The 24,986-nt window shown below is 48.0% G+C and overlaps 1 protein-coding gene across 4 annotated transcripts in view; it reads left to right on the top strand.

Annotated features, from left to right (window-relative positions):
- THYN1 (thymocyte nuclear protein 1) overlaps positions 1–13,868 on the top strand; it is a 122,473-nt gene extending 108,605 nt beyond the window's left edge. For all 4 annotated transcript variants that reach the window (XM_068238800.1, XM_068238803.1, XM_068238804.1 and 1 more), the window contains exons 7-8: positions 5,515–5,665; positions 13,542–13,868. In XM_068238800.1, coding sequence (XP_068094901.1) covers positions 5,515–5,665; positions 13,542–13,585 — 195 coding nt within the window. In that variant the 3' untranslated portion in view covers positions 13,586–13,868. The remainder of the gene's footprint in view (positions 1–5,514; positions 5,666–13,541) is intronic.
- Positions 13,869–24,986: the final 11,118 nt, after the last annotated feature.

Genomic DNA, 24,986 nt, shown 5'->3' with positions numbered 1-24,986 from the left:
TTGGAGCGTTTTGGCGTAGTTATTTTATGTTTCAGTAGAGCTGGAACTGAACAGCTGTAACAAAAACGCTTGGAAAAACGCTCTGATTTAGCACTTTTCAGAGCGATTTTTCCACTTTCCTATACTTAACATTGAGGCTGAATCGCCTCAGAAATCCGCAAATATGCTGCAGGACCCGTGTTTGCGTTTGGGAAAAAATCACATCGCTCTGGTGTGCTCCATCCCATTCAAATACATCAGCCAAGCGCTTTTCAAAGCACTAGCGATTTTAAAAGCGCTCAGAAGCGCTCTTGGTGTGCACCAGCCCTCAGTTGCAGTGAGTTTTGATGCACTGCACACAGTGTGCATTTTACATGGGAACATCAAAGTCCAAAGACTTTCATTTTATCATTCACACGACAACAGTGAGTTGCTGTGCAGCGCATTTCAACTCGGCGGGAGTTAAAACTCATGGAAATGCGCTGCAACTCACAAACCAATTCACACCTTTTTTATCCATGCATGTTTATGCATTTCAACTCACTGACTAGTGTGAATAAGCCCTTAAAGGATACCTGAGGTGACATAATGAGATAGACATGAGTATGTACAGTGCATAGCACACAAATAACTAGGCTGTGTTCCTTTTTTCCTTTCTCTGTCTGAAAGAGTTAAATATCAGGTATGTAAGTGCTTTGAGTCCTATGGGAGAAAAGCGCTATAGAAATGTTATTGTATTATTGTAAGTGGCTGACTCATTCCTGACTCAGACAGGAAGTGACTACAGTGTGACCCTCACTGATAAGAAATTCCCCTTTTTACCTCTTTCTTGCTCTCAGAAGCCATTTTCTGCTAGGAAAGTGTTTTATAGTTGGAATTTCTTATCAGTGAGGGTCACCCTGTAGTCACTTCCTGTCTGAGTCAGGACTGAATCAGCCACTTACATACCTGATATTTAACTCTTTCAGGCAGAGAAAGAAAAAAAGGAACACAGCCTAGTTATTTGTGTGCTAGGCACTGTGCATACACATGTCTATCTCATGTCACGTCACTTCGGGTATCCTTTAAGCCAAAAATATCCCCTAGGCGCCAGGCCTCGTCTCGTTCCGTCATAGTGTCAAAATTGCATTATATATACGCCTACCAGGAACCTATCCCAGGGAACTGAAAAATAGTAAGCAAGAAGGAAAGGGCTATGAAAGAAAAAGAAGAAAAAACAGAGGAGATGGAGAATAGGGAAATATGAGTGTAGAAAGGAGAGGGATTATCCGTCATCTTGTACATCCAACTGCTGTGTCTCCTGCTGGTGGATGTGCAGTTCCTGCGCTGATGCATTGCTCTGTCTCCTGCAGGTGGATGTGCAGTTCCTGCGCTGACGCATTGCTCTGTCTCCTGCAGGTGGATGTGCAGTTCCTGCGCTGACGCATTGCTCTGTCTCCTGCAGGTGGATGTGCAGTTCCTGCGCTGACGCATTGCTCTGTCTCCTGCAGGTGGATGTGCAGTTCCTGCGCTGACGCATTGCTCTGTCTCCTGCAGGTGGATGTGCAGTTCCTGCGCTGACGCATTGCTCTATCTCATGCAGGTGGATGTGCAGTTCCTGCGCTGACGCATTGCTCTGTCTCGTGCAGGTGGATGTGCAGTTCCTGCGCTGACGCATTGCTCTGTCTCCTGCAGGTGGATGTGCAGTTCCTGCGCTGACGCATTGCTCTGTCTCGTGCAGGTGGATGTGCAATTCCTGCGCTGACGCATTGCTCTGTCTCCTGCAGGTGGATGTGCAGTTCCTGCACTGACGCATTGCTCTGTCTCCTGCAGGTGGATGTGCAGTTCCTGCGCTGACGCATTGCTCTGTCTCCTGCAGGTGGATGTGCAGTTCCTGCACTGACGCATTGCTCTGTCTCCTGCAGGTGGATGTGCAGTTCCTGCACTGACTCATTGCTCTGTCTCCTGCAGGTGGAAGTGCAGGTCCTGCGCTGACGCATTGCTCTGTCTCCTGCAGGTGGATGTGCATTCCCTGCGCTGACACACTGCTCTGTCTCCTGCAGGTGGATGTGCAGTTCCTGCGCTGATGCATTGCTCTGTCTCCTGCAGGTGGATGTACAGCTCCTGTGCTGACTCATTGCTCTGTCTCCTGCAGGTGGATGTGCAGTTCCTGCGCTGATGCATTGCTCTGTCTCCTGTAGGTGGATGTGCAGTTCCTGCACTGACTCATTGCTCTGTCTCCTGCAGGTGGATGTGCAGTTCCTGCGCTGACATACTGCTCTGTCTCCTGCAGGTGGATGTGCAGTTCCTGCGCTGACGCACTGCTCTGTCTCCTGCAGGTGGATGTGCAGTTCCTGCGCTGATTCATTGCTCTGTCTCCTGCAGGTGGATGTGCAGTTCCTGCGCTGATTCATTGCTCTGTCTCCTGCAGGTGGATGTGCAGTTCCTGCGCTGATTCATTGCTCTGTCTCCTGCAGGTGGATGTGCAGTTCCTGTGCTGACACACTGCTCTGTCTCCTGCAGGCGGATGTGCAGTTCCTGTGCTGACGCATTGCCCTGTCTCCTGCAGGTGGATGTGCAGTTCCTGTGCTGACGCACTGCTCTGTCTCCTGCAGGTGGATGTGCAGTTTCTCCTCTGAGGCATTGCTCTGTCTCCTGCAGGTGGATGTGCAGTTACTGTGCTGATACATTGCTCTATCTCCTGCAGGTGGATGTGCAGTTCCTGTGCTAACGCATTGCCCTGTCTCCTGCAGGTGGATGTGCAGTTCCTGTGCTGATGCATTGCTCTGTCTCCTGCAGGTGGATGTGCAGTTCCTGTGCTGACGCACTGCTCTGACTCCTGCAGGTGGATGTGCAGTTCCTGCGCTGATGCACTGCTCTGTCTCCTGCAGGTGGATGTGCAGTTCCTGCGCTGACATACTGCTCTGTCTCCTGCAGGTGGATGTGCAGTTCCTGCGCTGACGCACTGCTCTGTCTCCTGCAGGTGGATGTGCAGTTCCTGCGCTGATTCATTGCTCTGTCTCCTGCAGGTGGATGTGCAGTTCCTGCGCTGATTCATTGCTCTGTCTCCTGCAGGTGGATGTGCAGTTCCTGCGCTGATTCATTGCTCTGTCTCCTGCAGGTGGATGTGCAGTTCCTGTGCTGACGCATTGCCCTGTCTCCTGCAGGTGGATGTGCAGTTCCTGCGCTGACATACTGCTCTGTCTCCTGCAGGTGGATGTGCAGTTCCTGCGCTGACGCACTGCTCTGTCTCCTGCAGGTGGATGTGCAGTTCCTGCGCTGATTCATTGCTCTGTCTCCTGCAGGTGGATGTGCAGTTCCTGCGCTGATTCATTGCTCTGTCTCCTGCAGGTGGATGTGCAGTTCCTGCGCTGATTCATTGCTCTGTCTCCTGCAGGTGGATGTGCAGTTCCTGCGCTGATTCATTGCTCTGTCTCCTGCAGGTGGATGTGCAGTTCCTGTGCTGACACACTGCTCTGTCTCCTGCAGGCGGATGTGCAGTTCCTGTGCTGACGCATTGCCCTGTCTCCTGCAGGTGGATGTGCAGTTCCTGTGCTGACGCACTGCTCTGTCTCCTGCAGGTGGATGTGCAGTTCCTGCGCTGATTCATTGCTCTGTCTCCTGCAGGTGGATGTGCAGTTCCTGCGCTGATTCATTGCTCTGTCTCCTGCAGGTGGATGTGCAGTTCCTGTGCTGACGCATTGCCCTGTCTCCTGCAGGTGGATGTGCAGTTCCTGTGCTGATGCATTGCTCTGTCTCCTGCAGGTGGATGTGCAGTTCCTGTGCTGACGCACTGCTCTGACTCCTGCAGGTGGATGTGCAGTTCCTGCGCTGATGCACTGCTCTGTCTCCTGCAGGTGGATGTGCAGTTCCTGCGCTGACATACTGCTCTGTCTCCTGCAGGTGGATGTGCAGTTCCTGCGCTGACGCACTGCTCTGTCTCCTGCAGGTGGATGTGCAGTTCCTGTGCTGATTCATTGCTCTGTCTCCTGCAGGTGGATGTGCAGTTCCTGCGCTGATTCATTGCTCTGTCTCCTGCAGGTGGATGTGCAGTTCCTGCGCTGATTCATTGCTCTGTCTCCTGCAGGTGGATGTGCAGTTCCTGCGCTGATTCATTGCTCTGTCTTCTGCAGGTGGATGTGCAGTTCCTGTGCTGACACACTGCTCTGTCTCCTGCAGGCGGATGTGCAGTTCCTGTGCTGACGCATTGCCCTGTCTCCTGCAGGTGGATGTGCAGTTCCTGTGCTGACGCACTGCTCTGTCTCCTGCAGGTGGATGTGCAGTTTCTCCTCTGAGGCATTGCTCTGTCTCCTGCAGGTGGATGTGCAGTTCCTGTGCTGATACATTGCTCTGTCTCCTGCAGGTGGATGTGCAGTTCCTGTGCTGACGCATTGCCCTGTCTCCTGCAGGTGGATGTGCAGTTCCTGTGCTGATGCATTGCTCTGTCTCCTGCAGGTGGATGTGCAGTTCCTGTGCTGACGCACTGCTCTGACTCCTGCAGGTGGATGTGCAGTTCCTGCGCTGATGCACTGCTCTGTCTCCTGCAGGTGGATGTGCAGTTCCTGCGCTGACACACTGCTCTGTCTCCTGCAGGTAGAGGTGCAGTTCCTGCGCTGACGCACTGCTCTGTCTCCTGCAGGTGGATGTGCAGTTCCTGCGCTGACGCATTGCTCTGTCTCCTGCAGGTGGATGTGCAGTTCCTGTGCTGACGCATTGCCCTGTCTCCTGCAGGTGGATGTGCAGTTCCTGCGCTGACACACTGCTCTGTCTCCTGCAGGTGGATGTGCAGTTCCTGGGCTGACGCATTGCCCTGTCTCCTGCAGGTGGATGTGCAGTTCCTGCGCTGACACACTGCTCTGTCTCCTGCAGGTGGATGTGCAGTTCATGTGCTGATGCATTGCTCTGTCTCCTGCAGGTGGATGTGCAGTTCCTCTGACACACTGCTCTGTTTCCTGCAGGTGGATGTGCAGTTCCTGCGCTGACGCATTGCCCTGTCTCCTGCAGTTGGATGTGCAGTTCCTGTGCTGACGCATTGCCCTGTCTCCTGCAGGTGGATGTGCAGTTCTTGCGCTGACACACTGCTCTGTCTCCTGCAGGTAGAGGCGCAGTTCCTGCGCTGACGCACTGCTCTGTCTCCTGCAGGTGGATGTGCAGTTCCTGCGCTGACGCATTGCCCTGTCTCCTGCAGGTGGATGTGCAGTTCCTGCGCTGACGCATTGCCCTGTCTCCTGCAGGTGGATGTGCAGTTCCTGTGCTGATGCATTGCTCTGTCTCCTGCAGGTGGATGTGCAGTTCCTGTGCTGATGCATTGCTCTGTCTCCTGCAGGTGGATGTGCAGTTCCTGTGCTGATGCATTGCTCTGTCTCCTGCAGGTGGATGTGCAGTTCCTGCGCTGACGCATTGCTCTGTCTCCTGCAGGTGGATGTGCAGTTCCTCCTCTGACACATTGCTCTGTCTCCTGCAGGTGGATGTGCAGTTCCTCCTCTGACACATTGCTCTGTCTCCTGCAGGTGGATGTGCAGTTCCTGCACTGACGCATTGCTCTGTCTCCTGCAGGTGGATGTGCAGTTCCTACGCATGTTGAAGCGTTACATCCCTCTGGCAGAACTGAAGCAGATACACCAGCAGCACAAGGCCTCGGGTGGACCCCTGAGGAATATGGCGCTCTTCACAAGAGCAAGGCTGTCTGTGCAGCCCCTGACACAAGGTGGGTTCTCTGTATATTAGTACAATATAGCTTTGAATAAATCTGAAAATTACATTTTATAGAGGACAATGACCCCACTTAAAGGACCACTATAGCAAAAAAAGATCGGACAGGTTTTGGACTAGTCCATCTCCTCATGGGGGATTCTCAGGTTTCTTTTTTTTGTTTTCAAAAGCATTTCCTGAATAGCAGTTTAACTGCCAAAATAGTAAGATACCAGCCAGCCTCCCTACTCACCTGCACACTATTTTGTCAGTTAAAGTGAGAGAGAGAGAGAAGTCGCTCACCACTAGTGAGGTGCTGAACCAATGTTTGTAATCCACCAAAAATTCCAGAGGGTATTGACAAAGGGGACCCCACGGGGCCCCGAAACGACTTGTTGGTTGTGGAATGGTGTGTCACGTTTTTTAAATAAACAGGACATGGTACATTAGAGTGTGCGGACCCTCTGGAATATTTTGTCAGTTAGACTTAGGAATTAGCAACTGGCATTCAGGGAATGCTTTTGAAAACAAAGAAAACCCTGAGAATCCCCCATGAGGAGATGGACTGGCCCAAAGCCTGATGGTTCTTTAACTGCTTAATTTCTTTGCTGTATTTATTGGTCTTTTAAAGAGTACTTCCAGTATAAAAGACAGAGTCTGCTATGTCAGGCTGTGTATTGATCACGCAGGATTCAGAGGGTATTGGGGTTAATGACTTACCCGATTGGCTGTTAGGTGATGCTCCGCCCCCCTCCCCAACAATGCAGTCACAGCTATGTTTCTGTAGTGTTCCAAAGCTCTTTGGAAACCTCCGCTGCCGTAGCCCGCCCCCAGCTCGGCAGCCACCAATCAGCCAAAGACTGCCAAGCTGGGGGCAGGCCACGGCAACGCAGAGGGGGGTGGCCAGAGCCTCGGCAGACGTGTGAAAAATAAACCCACCATGATGGCTCTCCCCTGAATAAATGACCGCTGATCAGGTAAGTTATTAAAGTGAAGTCACCTAAAGTGAGAGGGATAGGGAGGCTGCCATATTTATTTCCTATTAAACAATACCGGTTGCCTGGCAGCCCTGCTGATCTCTTTGACTGCAGTAGTGTCTGAATCCCAACCCTGAAACAAGCATGCATTAGTAATGATCATAATCTGCTCATTACAATTGTGTACATTTCTGCAATTACAGCCATGTGTAATTACACATTTGACTTTCAAATGATTGTGCAATACATTCGTAATTTTGCGTAATTTTCGCATAATTTTTACAGAGTTTACAAAAAGACCTTGTCGTTTTTGAGAAAATCGATTTTAAAAGACAAAGGAATAATGGTTTTTAAATTCAGAAAAATGTCAGTTTAAAAAACATTTTTCCTTTGCATATTTAACCACTTCCCGACCGCCTAACGCACAGCGGCGGCCGGGAAGTGGAGCCCTTAAGGACCAGCTCACCCACAGAGGCGGCGGTCCTTGTAAGGGCATGGGCGTAGCGATCGCGTCATCCGTGACGCGATCCTCCGCCGGCGCCTGTCACCGCTCGCCCGCCGCAACATCCCGCCGGCTATACGGAAGCGCCGGCGGGATGTTAACCCCGCGATCGCCGCATACAAAGTGTATAATACAGGCTGCCTCCTGCCCTGGTGGTCCCAGTGTCCGAGGGACCACCAGGGCAGGCTGCAGCCACCCTAGTCTGCACCCAAGCACACTGATCTGCCCCCCCCCTGCCCACTGATCGCCCACAGCACCCCTCAGACCCCCCCTGCCCACCCCCCAGACCCCTGTTTGCACCCAATCACCCCCCTAATCACCCATCAATCACTCCCTGTCACTATCTGTCAACGCTATTTTTTTTTTATCCCCCCCCCCTGCTCCCTGCCCCCTCCTGATCACCCCCCACCCCTCAGATTCTCCCCAGACACCCCCCCCCAGACCACTCCCCCCCTGTTTACTGTATGCATCTATCCCCCTGATCACCTGTCAATCACCTGTCAATCACCCGTCAATCACCCCCTGTCACTGCCACCTATCAATCAGCCCCTAACCTGCCCCTTGCGGGCAATCTGATCACCCCCCCACACCAATAGATCGCCCACAGATCCGACATCAGATCACCTCCCAAATCCATTGTTTACATCTATTCTCTCCTCTAAACACCCACTAATTACCCATCAATCACCCATCAATCACCCCCTATCACCACCTGTCACTTTTACCTATCAGATCAGACCCTAATCTGCCCCTTGCGGGCACCCAATCACCCGCCCACACGCTCAGATTGCCCTCTGACCCCCCCTTATCAATTCACCAGTGCATTAATTACATCTGTTCTTCCCTGTAATAACCCACTGATCACCTGTCAATCACCTGCCAATCACCTATCACCCATCAATCACCCCCTGTCACTGCCACCCAACAATCAGCCCCTAACCTGGCCCTTGCGGGCAATCTGATCACCCACCCACACCAATAGATCGCCCGCAGATCCGACATCAGATCACCACCCAAGCGCAGCGTTTACATCTATTCTCTCCTCTAAACACCCACTAATTACCCATCAATCACCCCCTATCACCACCTGTCACTGTTACCCATCAGATCAGACCCTAATCTGCCCCTTGCGGGCACCCAATCACCCGCCTACACGCTCAGATTGCCCTCAGACCCCCCCTTATCAATTCGCCAGTGCAATATTTACATCTGTCCTTCCCTGTAATAACCCACTGATCACCTGTCAATCACCTGCCAATCACCTATCACCCATCAATCACCCCCTGTCACTGCCACCCATCAATCAGCCCCTAACCTGCCCCTTGCGGGCAAACTGATCACCCACCCACACCAATAGATCGCCCGCAGATCCGACATCAGATCACCACCCAAGCGCAGTGTTTCCATCTATTCTCTACCCTAAACACCCACTAATTACCCATCAATCACCCCCTGTCACTGCTACCTATCAGATTAGGCCCCTAGGGCACTCAATCACCCGCCCACACCCTCAGAATGCCCTCAGACCCCAGCCCTGATCACCTCGCCAGTGCATTGCTTGCATCTATTCCCCCCTCTAATCACACCTTGAGACACCCATCAATCACCTCCTGTCACCCCCTAGCACACCTACCCATCAGATCAGGCCCCAATTTGCCCCGTGTGGGCTCCTGATCACTCGGCCAAACCCTCAGATCCCCCTCAGACCCCCTTCCGATCACCTCCCCAGTGCATTGATTGCATCTATTTTCCCCTCTAATCACACCTTGAGACACCCATCAATCACCTCCTGTCACCCCCCTAGCACTCCTATCCATCAGATCAGGCCCAATACAACCTGTCATCTAAAAGGCCACCCTGCTTATGACCGGTTCCACAAAATTCGCCCCCTCATAGACCACCTGTCATCAAAATTTGCAGATGCTTATACCCCTGAACAGTCATTTTGAGACATTTGGTTTCCAGACTACTCACGGTTTTGGGCCTGTAAAATGCCAGGGCGGTATAGGAACCCCACAAGTGACCCCATTTTAGAAAAAAAGACACCCCAAGGTATTCTGTTAGGTGTATGACGAGTTCATAGAAGATTTTATTTTTTGTCAAAAGTTAGCGGAAATTAATTTTTATTGGTTTTTTTTCACAAAGTGTCATTTTTCACTAACTTGTGACAAAAAATAAAATCTTCTATGAACTCGCCATACACCTAACGGAATACCTTGGGGTGTCTTCTTTCTAAAATGGGGTCACTTGTGGGGTTCCTATACTGCCCTGGCATTTTAGGGGCCCTAAACCGCGAGGAGTAGTCTAGAAAACAAATGCTTCAAAATGATCTGTGAATAGGACGTTGGGCCCCTTAGCGCACCTAGGCTGCAAAAAAGTGTCACACATGTGGTACCGCCGTACTCAGGAAAAGTAGTATAATGTGTTTTGGGGTGTATTTTTACACATACCCATGCTGGGTGGGAGAAATTTCTATGTAAATGGACAATTGTGTGTAAAAAAATCAAACAATTGTCATTTACAGAGATATTTCTCCCACTTAGCATGGGTATGTGTAAAAATACACCCCAAAACGCATTATACTACTTCTCCTGAGTACGGCGGTACCACATGTGTGGCACTTTTTTACACCCTAAGTACGCTAAGGGGCCCAAAGTCCAATGAGTACCTTTAGGATTTCACAGGTCATTTTGCGACATTTGGTTTCAAGACTACTCCTCACGGTTTAGGGCCCCTAAAATGCCAGGGCAGTATAGGAACCCCACAAATGACCCCATTCTAGAAAGAAGACACCCAAAGGTATTCCGTACGGAGTATGGCGAGTTCATAGAAGATTTTATTTTTTGTCACAAGTTAGCGGAAAATGACACTTTGTGAAAAAAAACTATTAAAATCAATTTCCGCTAACTTGTGACAAAAAAATAAAAACTTCTATGAACTCACCATACTCCTAACGGAATACCTAGGGGTGTCTTCTTTCTAAAATGGGGTCATTAGTGGGGTTCCTATACTGCCCTGGCATTTTAGGGGCCCTAAACCGCGAGGAGTAGTCTTGAAACAAAAATGACCTGTGAAATCCTAAAGGTACTCATTGGACTTTGGGCCCCTTAGTGCAGTTAGGGTGCAAAAAAGTGCCACACATGTGGTATCGCCGTACTCGGGAGAAGTAGTATAATGTGTTTTGGGGTGTATTTTTACACATACCCATGCTGGGTGGGAGAAATACCTCTGTAAATGACAATCTTTTGATTTTTTTACACACAATTGTCCATTTACAGAGGTATTTCTCCCACCCAGCATGGGTATGTGTAAAAATACACCCCAAAACACATTGTACTACTTCTCCCGAGTATGGCAATACCACATGTGTGGCACTTTTTTGCACCCTAACTGCGCTAAGGGGCCCAAAGTCCAATGAGTACCTTTAGGATTTCACAGGTCATTTTGAGAAATTTCGTTTCAAGACTACTCCTCACGGTTTAGGGCCCCTAAGATGCCAGGGCAGTATAGGAACCCCACAAATGACCCCATTTTAGAAAGAAGACACCCCAAGGTATTCCGTTAGTAGTATGGCGAGTTCATAGAAGATTTTATTTTTTGTCACAAGTTAGCGGAAATTGATTTTAATTGTGTTTTTTCACAAAGTGTCATTTTCCGCTAACTTTTGACAAAAAATAAAATCTTCTATGAACTCACCATACTCCTAACGGAATACCTTGGGGTGTCTTCTTTCTAAAATGGGGTCATTTGTCGGGTTCCTATACTGCCCTGGCATTTTAGGGGCCCTAAACCGTGAGGAGTAGTCTTGAAATTTCTCAAAATGACCTGTGAAATCCTAAAGGTACTCATTGGACTTTGGGCCCTTTAGCGCAGTTAGGGTGCAAAAAAGTGCCACACATGTGGTATTGCCGTACTCAGGAGAAGTAGTATAATGTGTTTTGTGGTGTATTTTTACACATACCCATGCTGAGTGGGAGAAAGATCTCTGTAAATGGACAATTGTGTGTAAAAAAAATTAACAAATTGTCATTTACAGAGATATTTCTCCCACCCAGCATGGGTATGTGTAAAAATACACCCCAAAACACATTATACTACTTCTCCTGAGTACGGCAATACCACATGTGTGGCACTTTTTTGCAGCCTAACTGCGCTAAGGGGTCCAAAGTCCAATGAGCACCTTTAGGCTTTACAGGGGTGCTTACAATTTAGCACCCCCCAAAATGTCAGGACAGTAAACACACCCCACAAATGACCCCATTTTGGAAAGTAGACCCTTCAAGGTATTCAGAGAGGGGCATGGTGAGTCCGTGGCAGATTTCATTTTTTTTTGTCGCAAGTTAGAAGAAATGGAAACTTTTTTTTTTTTCTCACAAAGTGTCATTTTCCGCTTACTTGTGACAAAAAATAATATCTTCTATGAACTCACTATGCCTCTCAGTGAATACTTTGGGATGTCTTCTTTCCAAAATGGGGTAATTTGGTGGGTATTTATACTATCCTGGAATTCTAGCCCCTCATGAAACATGACAGGGGGTCAGAAAAGTCAGAGATGCTTGAAAATGGGAAAATTCACTTTTTGCACCATAGTTTGTAAACGCTATAACTTTTACCCAAACCAATAAATATACACTGAATGGGTTTTTTTTTATCAAAAACATGTTTGTCCACATTTTTCGCGCTGCATGTATACAGAAATTTTACTTTATCTGAAAAAATGTCAGCACAGAAAGTTACAAAAATCATTTTTTTGCCAAAATTCATGTCTTTTTTGATGAATATAATAAAAAGTAAAAATCGCAGGAGCAATCAAATAGCACCAAAAGAAAGCTTTATTAGTGACAAGAAAAGGAGCCAAAATTCATTTAGGTGGTAGGTTGTATGAGCGAGCAATAAACCGTGAAAGCTGCAGTGGTCTGAATGGGGAAAAAAGTGGCCGGTCCTTAAGGGGTAGAAAGCCCTAGGTCCTCAAGTGGTTAAAATGGAGTTTCTCAAGAATAAGGTCTTTTTTTTTTTTTTTTTTTTACCTACTATTCCCCTTAAAGAGAATCTGTACTCTAAAGTTCTTACAATAAAAAGCATACCATTCTATTCATTATGTTCTCCTGGGCCCCTCTGTGCTGTTTCTGCCACTCCCTGCTGCGATCCTGGCTTGTAATTGCCAGTTTTAGGCAGTGTTTACAAACAAAAGACATGGCTGCTAACAGCATGTGATAGGCTGAGAGTAGCTCAGTGTGTGAGTCCTACAGAGCTTGAAAGGGGCCTGGAGAGGGTGTGTATAGCTTTTATTCCAGGCATGGGCAAACTTGGCCCTCCAGCTGTTACGGAACTACAAGTCTCACAATGCATTTGCCTTTATGAGTCATGACTGTGGCAGTGAGACTCCTGCAATGCATTGTGGGACTTGTAGTTCCATAACAGCTGGAGGGCCAAGTTTGCCCATGCCTGTTCTGTCCTATCACAAGCAGACCTGCACATTCCAGCCTGAGTCCGACAGAGGAAAGAAGATTAGATTATAGAACAGAGATAATACAGCCACTGTGCAACTAGGAAAGGCTGCAGTAAGACAGACCACATTAGAACAGGTATAGGAACTTATAGGATAGAAGAAATAAGGCTGAACATTTTGTTACAGAGTCTCTTTAACATGCCTAGCATTTTCAGTGACAATAGCATGTACGGGGGCTATACTATTCACTGCTAAAGACGGCTCAAAATTAGGAAATTAGAATCTCTTATTACGTTTACATACAAGATTACAATTTTGCCTGAAATGTTACATCACGATTTTGCATCGGAACTGCGAATTACGATGCAGAATTACAATTATGCGAAGTTGATGCTGGCCACAAACATGCAGCTTATGTCAGACCTGACAATAATGTCAGAAACACCTGATCTGCTGCATGCTTGTTCAGGGGCTATAGCTGAAAGTATTAGGCAGCAGGACAGCCAGGTAACTGGTATAAAAGGCAATAAACATGGCAGCCTCCATATACCTCTAGCTTCAGGTTCCCTGTAACCCTGCCCCTCTGCTCCCGGTAGTTATACAGGTCCTCTTTACTTCCTGTTCAGTTTGCAAGTGACGTGCAGCCAGCCAATCACCATGGTCATATGACAGGAGTGGAAGCCACATGGCGATTGGCCGGCTGCATGGCGCTTGTGAACTGAGGAGGAAGTGAAGAGGACCTGTATCGCCGGGAACAGGTAAAGCATAACTCTCCGCTCCACTGACGTACAGGACTGAGCGTGGGATGTGGGTGAGACCCAATTCTCCTCCTGGTTTTTAGTTTCCGCAGTTCTGGGATGGTTCTTGATTTCATTATTTGTCTCAATTATTCTCTAGAAAATTGTTTTTAAGAAAATGCACAACTGTTATAAACTTGAACTCCCTCTTAATTTATTTTCCTTAGAGGAGTTTGACTTTATCTTAAGTCTAGAAGACAAGAAAACCTAGAAAAGCGTTGAGAGACCGACAGGCCAGATCCTCTGCATATTCAGACGATATTTCAGAAGCTCCGCCTCTCTGAACTGTTACGCCTTTTTTGTTGTTTGAGGATATATTTTGTACTTTTACATGAAACGTATTTTTCTATTCTTTCTGTTAATATTTTTTTCACCTTGCATTTTTTAGACTTCAACTGTCCATTAAGGCAAATGATAGAAAGTTTTTTTGTTCAATAGCAAAGTTTTTTTGCATTGCAAGTTTGTACTTTTTGCAATAAATATATTTAAATAACCTTGTTGGCTGACTCTTGTAGTTGCTTGCTGGTAGGGGAGTGGCTGGACAGTGTACTGGTTAAGGGCTCTGCCTCTGTCACAGGAGATGAGGGATCGAATCTTGGCTCTTCCTGTTCAGTAAGCCAGCACCTATTCAGTAAGGAGACTTTAGGCCAGACTCCCTAACACCGCTACTGCCTATAGAGCGCCCCCTAGTGCCTGCAGCTCAGGCGCTTTGAATACCCCAGGAAAAAAAGTGCAATATACATGTCATTCGTCTTGTCTCGTTGCTTCCATAACACAGAGCAGCTGACACACCAATCTACAGACTAACTCTCTGTGGTCAGCACTGCAGCTAGTTCCTACATGTGTATTAAAGAATTGAACCCTTCTGGCACCATTTCCAGAGTATACAATCCATGTGTACCTCTCACCACCTTGCCCTGCCTGCATACATCAGAAAGGTAATCTGCACAATGCTGTAATCAAATATTTATGTTACCAGGGATGACCCTGCAACCCAGCTAACCTGTTTATGGCTTACCCTAATCATAGCGGACAGGCATACACGTAATGCTACTACAAATTACATAACTCCTCCCACAACACTCCCAAGTGGCTTAAACTGAAACCTGGAAAGGAATGAGACGAGAACAGACCGGGGGCTTGGACAAAATCCTATTTGTGGAAAAGGCATTACTGTAAACCAGAAGCAAGAGTTCCTTCCTCCCCTCGCTGCTCATGGAACACGCATGTGCATGCAGGTTATCGGAGGCAGTGCATGCAGCCACTCCACCGCAGTAGTTGGGCTACTAAAAATGATCAGTAATTTACATTTCTGATATTTTACTGTGCACTTACTCAGCACCCATTCTTGCGTAACCCCTCCCCCCCCTCCTAATGCTTAACACTAACCCCTCCCTCCCCTTTAAAGAGGAACTCCAGTGAACATTTTACTGTTGGCAGGTGATGTAGCTGCTGCACGGTTTTTGGCAGTTGGAAACCGCTATTTCCCACTAAAGTTTGAACTCTTCTTGTGGGAGGGGTTTCACCACAATATCAGCCATACAGCGCCCCCTGATGGTCTGTTTGTGAAAAGGAATAGATTTTTCATGTAAAAGGGAGCATCAGCTACTGATTGGGATAAAGTTCAATTTTTGGTCGGAGTCTCTCTTTAAATGCTTAAAACTAACCATCTCCTCCTGATTCTGAGCACTAACCCTGCCCAACTAACAGCCAAACTACCATTAGTTGTAGCAGACCGTCTACAACCATTATTTCCTATGTATGGTAGCTACTATCCGCATTGGGCGCCCAATTACCAATAACTTTCACTGGTGTTTATTAGATGCCAGCCGATCCTCACACCCCAATGATCTGATCCATATCGGAGGGAGAGAAGGCGGGGCTTATTGTGGAATGCAGAATGCTGCTGCCAGATTGCTAACAAACCAGCCTCACCACTGTCACATTACACCGATCCTTCGCTCACTGCACTGGCTACCAGTAGAATGGAGAATGCTCTTCAAGATTGGACTGCTGACATTCAAATCCCTGCACAATTTGGGCCCTGGATACATGAAGGACTTGCTGAAGCTGCACCACACCTCTCACAACCTCAGATAAGCAGGTTCTATAAACCTGGTCACTTCCAGAGTGCACCTCAAAATCTTTGGAGACAGAGCTTTCTGTCATGCTGCCCCTACTCTTTGGAACTCCCTACCATACCCAGTAAAGACAGCCCCTTCCCTGGAGCTATTCAAATCCAGACTGAAAAAACACCTGTTTAGCCTGGCATTTCCAGACTTATAAAATTCTTCCTCTGTACCACGATTTACCAATCAACCAATTATCCTACGGGAGAAAAGCGCTTTACAAATTTTATTTGTGGTTGTTGAATGTGCGAGTTCTGCGATGTTTACCATCTCACAGGTAAGGATCAAAAATTAACTATTTTTAGGAAATCCGTAAATGTTAAACTTTTATTTGGCATAAATAATTGTTCTAGTCAAAGAAGGATTACCTTGAAAAAGGGTCCCAGGCAAGATTGCAAGCGCATTTAGCTCCCCCTGCTGGCCACCTGGCTTCTCTAGTAAGGTAAGATAGGGAATGTGGATCAGAAAAGGTGTCCTAGGCCCCTGTACACCAAATAGGCCCTAGGCCAGTGATGGCTAACCTTGGCACTCCAGCTGTGGCGGGACTACAAGGCCCATGAGGCAGTGCAATGCACTGACAGCTCTAAGCAAAACTCTGGGAGGCGGAAGCATGATGGGAATGGTAGTTTTGTCACAGCTGGAGTGCCAAGGTTAGCCATTCCTGCCCTAGGCACTGTGGATGATCCAGCTATGGCTATATCTGCATAGATGTAAAATTAAAAACAAAACTTCTCATTTTAATATCTTCTAGTTTTCTGTTCTGTATTTTTTTATTTTTCCACCTTTCTTCTAAAGTGCTGATTGGAGAGACGCCGACCACACATCCATCCCCACTAGCTGGAGCCCAGCACCGACCATCTATACATCCAGTGGCGTAGCTAAGGTGCTGTGGGCCCTGATGCAAGTTTTACAGTGGGGCCCCCCAAGCACTCTATACATAACAATTGCCACTGCGCACCAAAACCTGCCAATGGCAACAACAGTGTCAGAGGTGCTAAAAGGGGATAGGGAGCTGTTTGTTAGTGATTACCACCATTCACAGTATCTATAGAAGTGATAATTATGAGCACAGGACCAATAGAGAGCTAATACTGTAGTTGAGGGAGGGCCCTTCGGGGCCCCTTTGGCCCAAGGGCCCCGATGCGGTCTCTACCTCTGCACCCCCTATTGCTACGCCCCTGTATACATCCTCTGCCAGGGCTTCCCATTGTTCTATTGATCGGAGGATTCTAATTGGTCAGGCCAAAGAACCAACCAGAAGCCCTGGTGGCAGGTTCATAGATGCTTTCAGGGCTGGCGCTACAACTAAGGCAAAGGAGACAATTGCCCCCTGAACACTGCCATTCCAGCGCAGGAGACTTGGGCGCACAGGGAGTAGCTTCGGCGCCGTCAGAAGACAGAGCTGAAGTTACTTATAAAACACTATGATTCTGCATCCAGCAATTGCTGGAAGCCGAATTATTTCATTCCCCACCATCCATGGCGGCCTGGAGGGGGAATAGTATTTAACACCTATGGGAATTTGTGCAGGAGCAGGATAAGCCATACAGGCTGTATCCTGCACCCAAGTCTGCGCAGATTCCTCTCGTATGCATTGCCCCTGGGACCCAGAGTCCTTAGGGGCCACCCAAACATCTCCCATTGTCCCTTTAAAAATATCTCTCCGTTCGCAGCAACCGCCGTCTACTTACTGTGCCGTCTCTACTCTAGCCATTTTGTCACTCCAGGCTAGAAATCCTGTGGCGCCCAGACCCCCCCCCCCCCCCCGTTATTGCCCCCCCAGCCCCATACCTCCCACCCCTGTGGTGAACCCCACCCCCAAGACCCCCAAAAATCATAATACAGCAGCGTTTCACCCGAAAATACACTTCTTGCGGCATGGGTTCACCAGAAAATAGTTGTAATGCAGCAGAGCGTTTCACCATAAAATATACTTATTGCGGCATATGCACTCACACACACACACACAATATACACATGCACACAGTACACACACACACAATATACACATGCACACAACACACACACTATACACACAGTACACATACACTATACACACACACAGTACACACGCACACTATACACACACACACACACGCATGCACTATACACACACAGCACACAGTAGACATACACTATGTTGCTACCAGGGGAGGACTGGGACCTTTTGGCCTGTGGGGAAACAGACTTGAGGCCCGTTATCATGGCAGCCTCAGCCCAATTTATCAAGTCGCATTCGCAAATTGCTAGCGATTGCTATTGCGATTTTTGTCGTGCACTAGCCCAGAGAGAGGAGGAGTGGAGTGAGACTGAGAATAGCAGGAGATGGAGCAGAGAGCTAATCTGTATTGCAGTCCCAAATTACACAGAGACTAGTTGCAGGTAATAGGACTGCTGTCCCTGCCAGTCTCCCACACAAGTCAGAAAGGAGTTGTCCTGGAGTCTAGGGACTGTCAAAACTTTTCAACCTGTTTGAACACCTTATCTGCACATGCAGTCATTATAACACTGGGGAGAGACAAGACAGATGTTTTCCCAGGGACCCTCCAGGCAAGCTCTGCATCATCCTGTGTATATTTACCAGCTTGCCTGTCCTCTAATTGCACTTTTATTAGCTAGCCTAGTGTTTCACATTGCTGTACAACAACAAACCTGAATACACCAGACCAGCCCTAAATCACTGAATAAAAGGCGGCCTGGGGGGCAGTCCATGCCTGGCTGCTAATCCTGCTACCGCTCAGTCTCTACTCTACATCTATGCAGTTATCAGTAGCAGAGAGAGAGGAACTGAATGAATCAGTGAATCAAAGTGAAGAGTCAGGACTCAGAAGCTGATGCTGTACTCGGAGCCTTCTCTCACTGACTCATTACTGTGGTTCTTTGAATCATTGAGCTGAAGGAACTGAATTAGTCAGTGAATCAGGTATGAGCCCAGTCAGGCGCTGCTGCTGTGTAAACTGATACCTGAGTGGACTGAGAGGCATTTCTTCTCTCACTACTCAGCAGCGCTCCTGGCTCTACCTGCCGCTCTAGGCAAGAATTTATAGCTGCCTGGTGGGTGAAACGGCTGTGGTGGCGTGCAACTGCCTGCCTGTATGTGGTGGAGGGGAGTTGGCAAAAGCAGGACCGCCAGGGAGGCAGAAGGGAAACCTATGTTACCTGATTCCTCCAGCGTCTTGGTTTCCATGGTTCCCCTTCCTGCCTGGCGCTGTGTGACATAGCCAGCTGCAGAGGTGCTCTCGCCAATGTGGCGCAGGCAGGCATATTTTTAAAGTGAGGTCAAATCTTATTTTAAGGAGAGAAGAGGCGCCCTGCTGTTGCTGGTGGTATGGTGGACGCTGGATTGGCTGTGTGAACGTGTCTGCCTGGTGACCTGTGGCTGCGTCTTTTGGTGATGAGTCAAATGTTTCAGGCTGAAGGAGTAGAGTGCTAAGATCTGTTCAACAACTTTAACCACAGAAAGGGGGAGGGGGGGTCCATCAGTGCTCAGGGGCTCAATTTTGGTAGGGGTGGGGGAGGATAGGAGGCCCCAGGTTTACCCTATCAGAGCTTGAACTGACGACCCCGGATGCTTTTGTCAGGGATGGACAGATCTTAGATCATGCACAAAATAGCCGACCGGGACCAATACCAGGAGATCGGAGGCACCCGGGAGGACGGCGAGGGATGAGCAGCTTTAACCTTTTGAGGACCAGTGGTTTACACCCCCCAAGTGACCAGGTGATTTTTATTTTACAATTCAGCACTTTGCCAGTTTGCCACTTTAACGATTTATTGCTCGGACATCTTGGCACCCAAATGAATTTTGCATCCTTTTCTTGCCACTAATAGAGCTTTATTTTGGAGGTCTCTGATTGCTGCTGCAATTTTTATTAATTAAAATAGAATCTTTTTTAAAATAAAAACCCTATTACTTTTGATTAACCCCCCTCCCCCACACACACACACATTGGCCCTAGACTGCGATCCTTACACTACACTAACCATAAATAGGCATCAGCCAATGTATGGGATCACTTTGGGAGTAGTTAGGAGGGACAGTTAAGTGACTAGGCTGTCCCCTGTACAGTGCTGCGCTAGATCGCAGCGCTGTACAAATGTTTATTGCTTTGCTTTTTAATTCAGCCTGCCAGCTGCAATCGTGGCTGGCAGGCTGATCACGGATTCCCGCTCTGTTGATGTGCAGGGAACACATGTGCGAGTTCTATGCTAGTCCCACCCACCGCAATTTGACACCAATTAGTGTTAGGCGGTCTCCAGCGAGCCACTCTCCCACCGCCCAATGGCGTGAGTCGGTTAGGAGGTGATTAAGAAAGCCCCAGGTAAATGTTATCTGGGACGCCTTTCGTCTCAGGTACACTTTAAGAGACCCTCTAGTGGATGTCACAAGAACAGTTATTTATCTTCTGTTCTTTGATGCTAAATACAGAACTTATTTTGTGTGCTAGTTTATTTTTTAAATTGTACAGTATAATCTCATTATAGTAAACATTCAGGTATAGTATACTAAGTGTCCAGGTCCCAGCCAAGCCCCATTATAAGTCTATGAGAGTAATGCCTGGATATAATAGAACTTCTGTTATAGTAAACCTGTTTTTTGACCCCTACAGTATTCAGTATCTGGCTATAGTGGAAAGAGGGCGGGATTATGCATCATATGTCAGCCACTTGTAGCCTGCTCACTATTTGCACACTACTCTGGGCCTGCATGGATTATCTCAAAAGCACCAGCCTGTGAGACCTATGCTTCCTGCGTAAGCTGTTGCCTGATTACTGAGGGAACTGCCTGTCATCTGTAACTTGCTTGTGCATGGCTGCAATGTTAGTTTCATCCAGGCTGCACAGACGTGGACAGAAGAGCACACTATCAGTACTGTACCTGCATTACCTGGTCAGACCTATGCTTCCTGTATAAACTGCTGCCTGATTACTGAGGAAATTGCCTTGCCTTGTTTGTGCATGACTGCAATGTTACATTATCACCCAGGCTGCATAGAAAAGTGGACAGAGGAGCACACGATCATTACTGTGCCTGGATGTGTAAGCTATTGCATGCAAATCCCTGCATATAGAGCACTGTGCATGGTGATCTAGCTTAGACGCTATCTGTGCTCGTTCGCTGAATAATTGAAAAGAAAAAATGACTCCCAATTATTGACTGAATTAAGATCCAGTACTATAGTATTGTTTATGTGCTAGAGTATGACGATTTCTGATCTAGTAACCCACTTTGCCCGGTCTTTTGGAGCTTACTATAAAGGTATTCTACTGTATTCCTCATTGGCTAACATACACTCCATATACTATATGCTACAGCACCTGCACTGCATGCAAAGTATTCCTTTGCTGCTGCAATTCTTCTGTGCAAACCATTGATGTAAATATTGGCTTGTCACATGTACGGCCATGATGATGTCTCCATGCCTCTAGCAGACAAACCGGTTAAATCCACTGAGGTCCCCAATGCAGGAATCATGGGGAAAATCTCCAAGGTGATACAGACAACAGTACAACGCAAAGATGCTACACTCTGTTCAAAGTTGGGAAAATACCATTCTGTATTTTAGACTTGTTTTTGTTAATTCATCAATATTTTCAGTAATTTACCAAAGCCCATTGACAAAAACCTGTTCAGGTAGCAGCAGAGACTTGTGGAGCTGCCTCTGTTTTGTTACATGGTGTTCTGTGCAGTGACACAAGTAAAAGGCATCCGTGACATCCCTTTGGTGTACATTTTTGTTATACTGCCTCTGCTCGCTCTGAATCGGTTTGTCTTTCTTAACATTTTATGTAATTGCCACAGCGTCTCAGTGATGGCTAACCTTGGCACTCCAGCTGTGAGGCATTGCAATACTCTGACAGCTCTAAGCATAACTCGGGGAGGCAGAGGCATGATGGGATTTGTAGTTTTGGTACAGCTGGAGTGCCAAGGTTAGTCATCACTGGCTTAGATGAACTTCCAGGACATTACACATGCCATGCTTAGGTGATTTCCCCACTAGCTCCTCCGCATCTTCAAACAGGAACCTAAAAGGTTAAACGGCCAAAAGGGAGGCAGAGGAAGCCTCTTTTGTTCCGTTCTCTCTGATCACTGCCAGGGGGGTAGAAAAGCTGGAACCTCCCGAGAAGCCTTTGCAACCTATCAACATCCAATCAGTGGGACTTGCAGGAGACAGGGGCTGTTTCTATTGGCTCTGCTCCTGTCAGTCATAGCGTATCACTCTCTGCTTCTATAAGTTGTGAGTCTCGTACTGTTTCCGACAGAGGAGAACTGCCGGTAGTGAATGAACATGTTACTGTGTTTTACCGAATGCTGTAACCTTCATGAATTGACATTTACTGACATGTGTTGAAGTAGTTACCGCACAAGTTGGTAATTTACCTCACTGCTCAGTAATTTCAGGTTTTCATGCGGTAACTGCCATGATAAACTGACCTTTTCCTAAGTGCTCGGTAAAGTCAGCTGTTTTCAGCATTACATAACATAATGCGGTAATGCTTGATTAATTGATAATTTCGTTATTGTAATCTACAAGGGGCTGGTAAAAGTTGTTTACTATATCAGAAATGGTCCTAGAAATGACCCAGCATGCCCTGGTACATTCTCTGCTGCACAGGAGCAGCTCTGTCCTCCCATTGGAGGTACAGTACAAGCACTTGTCCTAGAAATGGCCCAGCATGCCCTGGTACATTCTCTGCTGCACAAGACCAGCTCTGTCCTCCCATTGGGGGTACAGTACAAGCACCTGTCCTAGAAATATCCCAGCATGCCCTGGTGCATTCTCTGCTGCACAGGATCAGCTCTGTCCTCCCATTGGAGGTACAGTACAAGCACTTGTCCTAGAAATATCCCAGCATGCCCTGGTACATTCTCTGCTGCACAGGAGCAGCTCTGTCCTCCCATTGGAGATACAATATAAGCACTTGCTCATTTGTTGGACTGCAAGGTTAAGAATAACTTTGGACTGCATAGCCAGGCTGGACATATTCCTAGTACAGTATCCAGGGCTCCTTAAACATTGCAGCCATCACTGAATGGAGGCAGCCACTCCCTTCCTGTGAGTGGCCCCGATACCTCCGCAGGTGTGACAGCACCAGTCTGAAGAGAGCAGCCAACCATGGTTTTCACACTGACATAAGACCCATGCACCGCCCACTGACATATGACCCATGCACCGCCCACTGACATATGACCCATGCACCGCCCACTGACATTCGACGCATGCACCGCCCACTGACATAAGACCCATGCACCGCCCACTGACATAAGACCCATGCACCGCCCACTGACATAATACCCATACACCGCCCACTGACATAAGACCCATACACCGCCCACTGACATAAGACCCATGCACCGCCCACTGACATATGACCCATGCACCGCCCACTGACATATGACCCATGCACCACCCACTGACATAAGACCCATGCACCGCCCACTGACATGATGCATGCACCGCCCACTGACATAAGACCCATGCACCGCCCACTGACATGATGCATGCACCGCCCACTCACATAAGAACCATACACCGCCCACTGACATAAGACGCATGCACCGCCCACTGACATAAGACGCATGCACCGCCCACTGACATAAGACCCATGAACCGCCCACTGACATAAGACCCATGCACCGCCCACTAACATGATGCATGCACCGCCCACTGACATAAGAACCATACACCGCCCACTGACCACTGACATAAGACCCATGCACCGCCCACTGACATGACGCATGCACCGCCCACTGACATAAGACCCATTCACCGCCCACTGACATAAGAACCATGCACCGCCCACTGACATATGACGCATGCGCCGCCCACTGACATAAGACCCATGCACCGCCCATTGACATAAGACCCATGCACCGCCCACTTTTTAGTATATCCAGTCAGCATCACCGCCCACTGACATATGATGCATGCACCGCCCACTGACATAAGACCCATGCACCGCCCACTTTTTAGTATATCCAGTCAGCATCGCCGCCCACTGACATAAGACCCATGCACCGCCCACTGACATTAGACCCATGCACCGCCCACTGACATAAGACGCATGCACCGCCCACTGACATTAGACCCATGCACCGCCCACTGACATAAGACCCATGCACCGCCCACTGTCATAAGAACCATGCACCGCCCACTGACATATGAACCATGCACCGCCCACTGACATATGACGCATGCACCGCCCACTGACATAAGACCCATGCACCGCCCACTTTTTAGTATATCCAATCAGCATCACCGCCCACTGACATAAGACCCATGCACTGCCCACTGACATAAGACCCATGCACATCCCACTGACATAAGACCCATGCACCGCCCACTGACATAAGACCCATGCACCGCCCACTGACATAAGACACATGCACCACCCACTGACATAAGACACATGCACCACCCACTGACATAAGACCCATGCACCACCCACTGACATAAGACCCATGCACCGCCCACTGACATAAGACACATGCACCACCCACTGACATAAGACACATGCACCACCCACTGACATAAGACCCATGCACCACCCACTGACATAAGACCCATGCACCACCCACTGACATAAGACCCATGCACCACCCACTGACATGACGCATGCACCGCCCACTGACATGACACATGCACCGCACACTGACATAAGACACATGCACCACTCACTGACATAAGACCCATGCACCGCCCACTGACATAAGACACATGCACCACCCACTGACATAAGACCCATGCACCGCCCACTGACATAAGACACATGCACCACCCACTGACATAAGACCCATGCACCACCCACTGACATAAGACACATGCACCACCCACTGACATAAGACACATGCACCACCCACTGACATAAGACACATGCACCACCCACTGACATAAGACACATGCACCGCCCACTTTTTAGTATATCCAGAGTCAGCATCACGTAGTGGCAAAAAAAATTATCCAGGTTCACTATACCAGGTGTAGCTCCCATAGACATATAATGGAGATTGGCCGAGACCTGGAGAGGCAGTTTACTAGACCTGAATGTTAACTATATCTGATTTTATTATAATGAGACTATAATGTAGGTTTCTCTTAGTAAGAGGATATTTAATTTCCTGTTTTAAAGAAATCCGTCAAGGGAATCATTTCACAACTTGAGTCTTTTTTTTTTTTTTTTTAATCTGAGACTAATAAAAACAATGAAAAATAGACATTTAAAACACAGTTAAATTATAGACATGAAAAAAAAACACTGCAACTGGAATGGAATTTAAATGTGTAAAATCCTCCTTCGTTGCGATGGAGCGAGAGATGGTGTTCATCTTCCTAAACATTCGGATACATTTCTAGCTTGTTGTGCTGCCGAAATGCAGCGCCAGGCACTACACGCCCTGCTCCCAAGAGCTTACAATCTAAGCTTGGTACGCGAGGCACGGCCACGGGTTAAAAGTGCAGACGAATACATCAATTACCATCT

Source organism: Hyperolius riggenbachi, chromosome 6, assembly GCF_040937935.1.
Source record: "Hyperolius riggenbachi isolate aHypRig1 chromosome 6, aHypRig1.pri, whole genome shotgun sequence".
NCBI classification, from domain to species: Eukaryota; Metazoa; Chordata; class Amphibia; order Anura; family Hyperoliidae; genus Hyperolius; species Hyperolius riggenbachi.
Note: the sequence above shows the minus strand (reverse complement) of the source record. Positions and strands in the feature narration are given on the sequence as shown.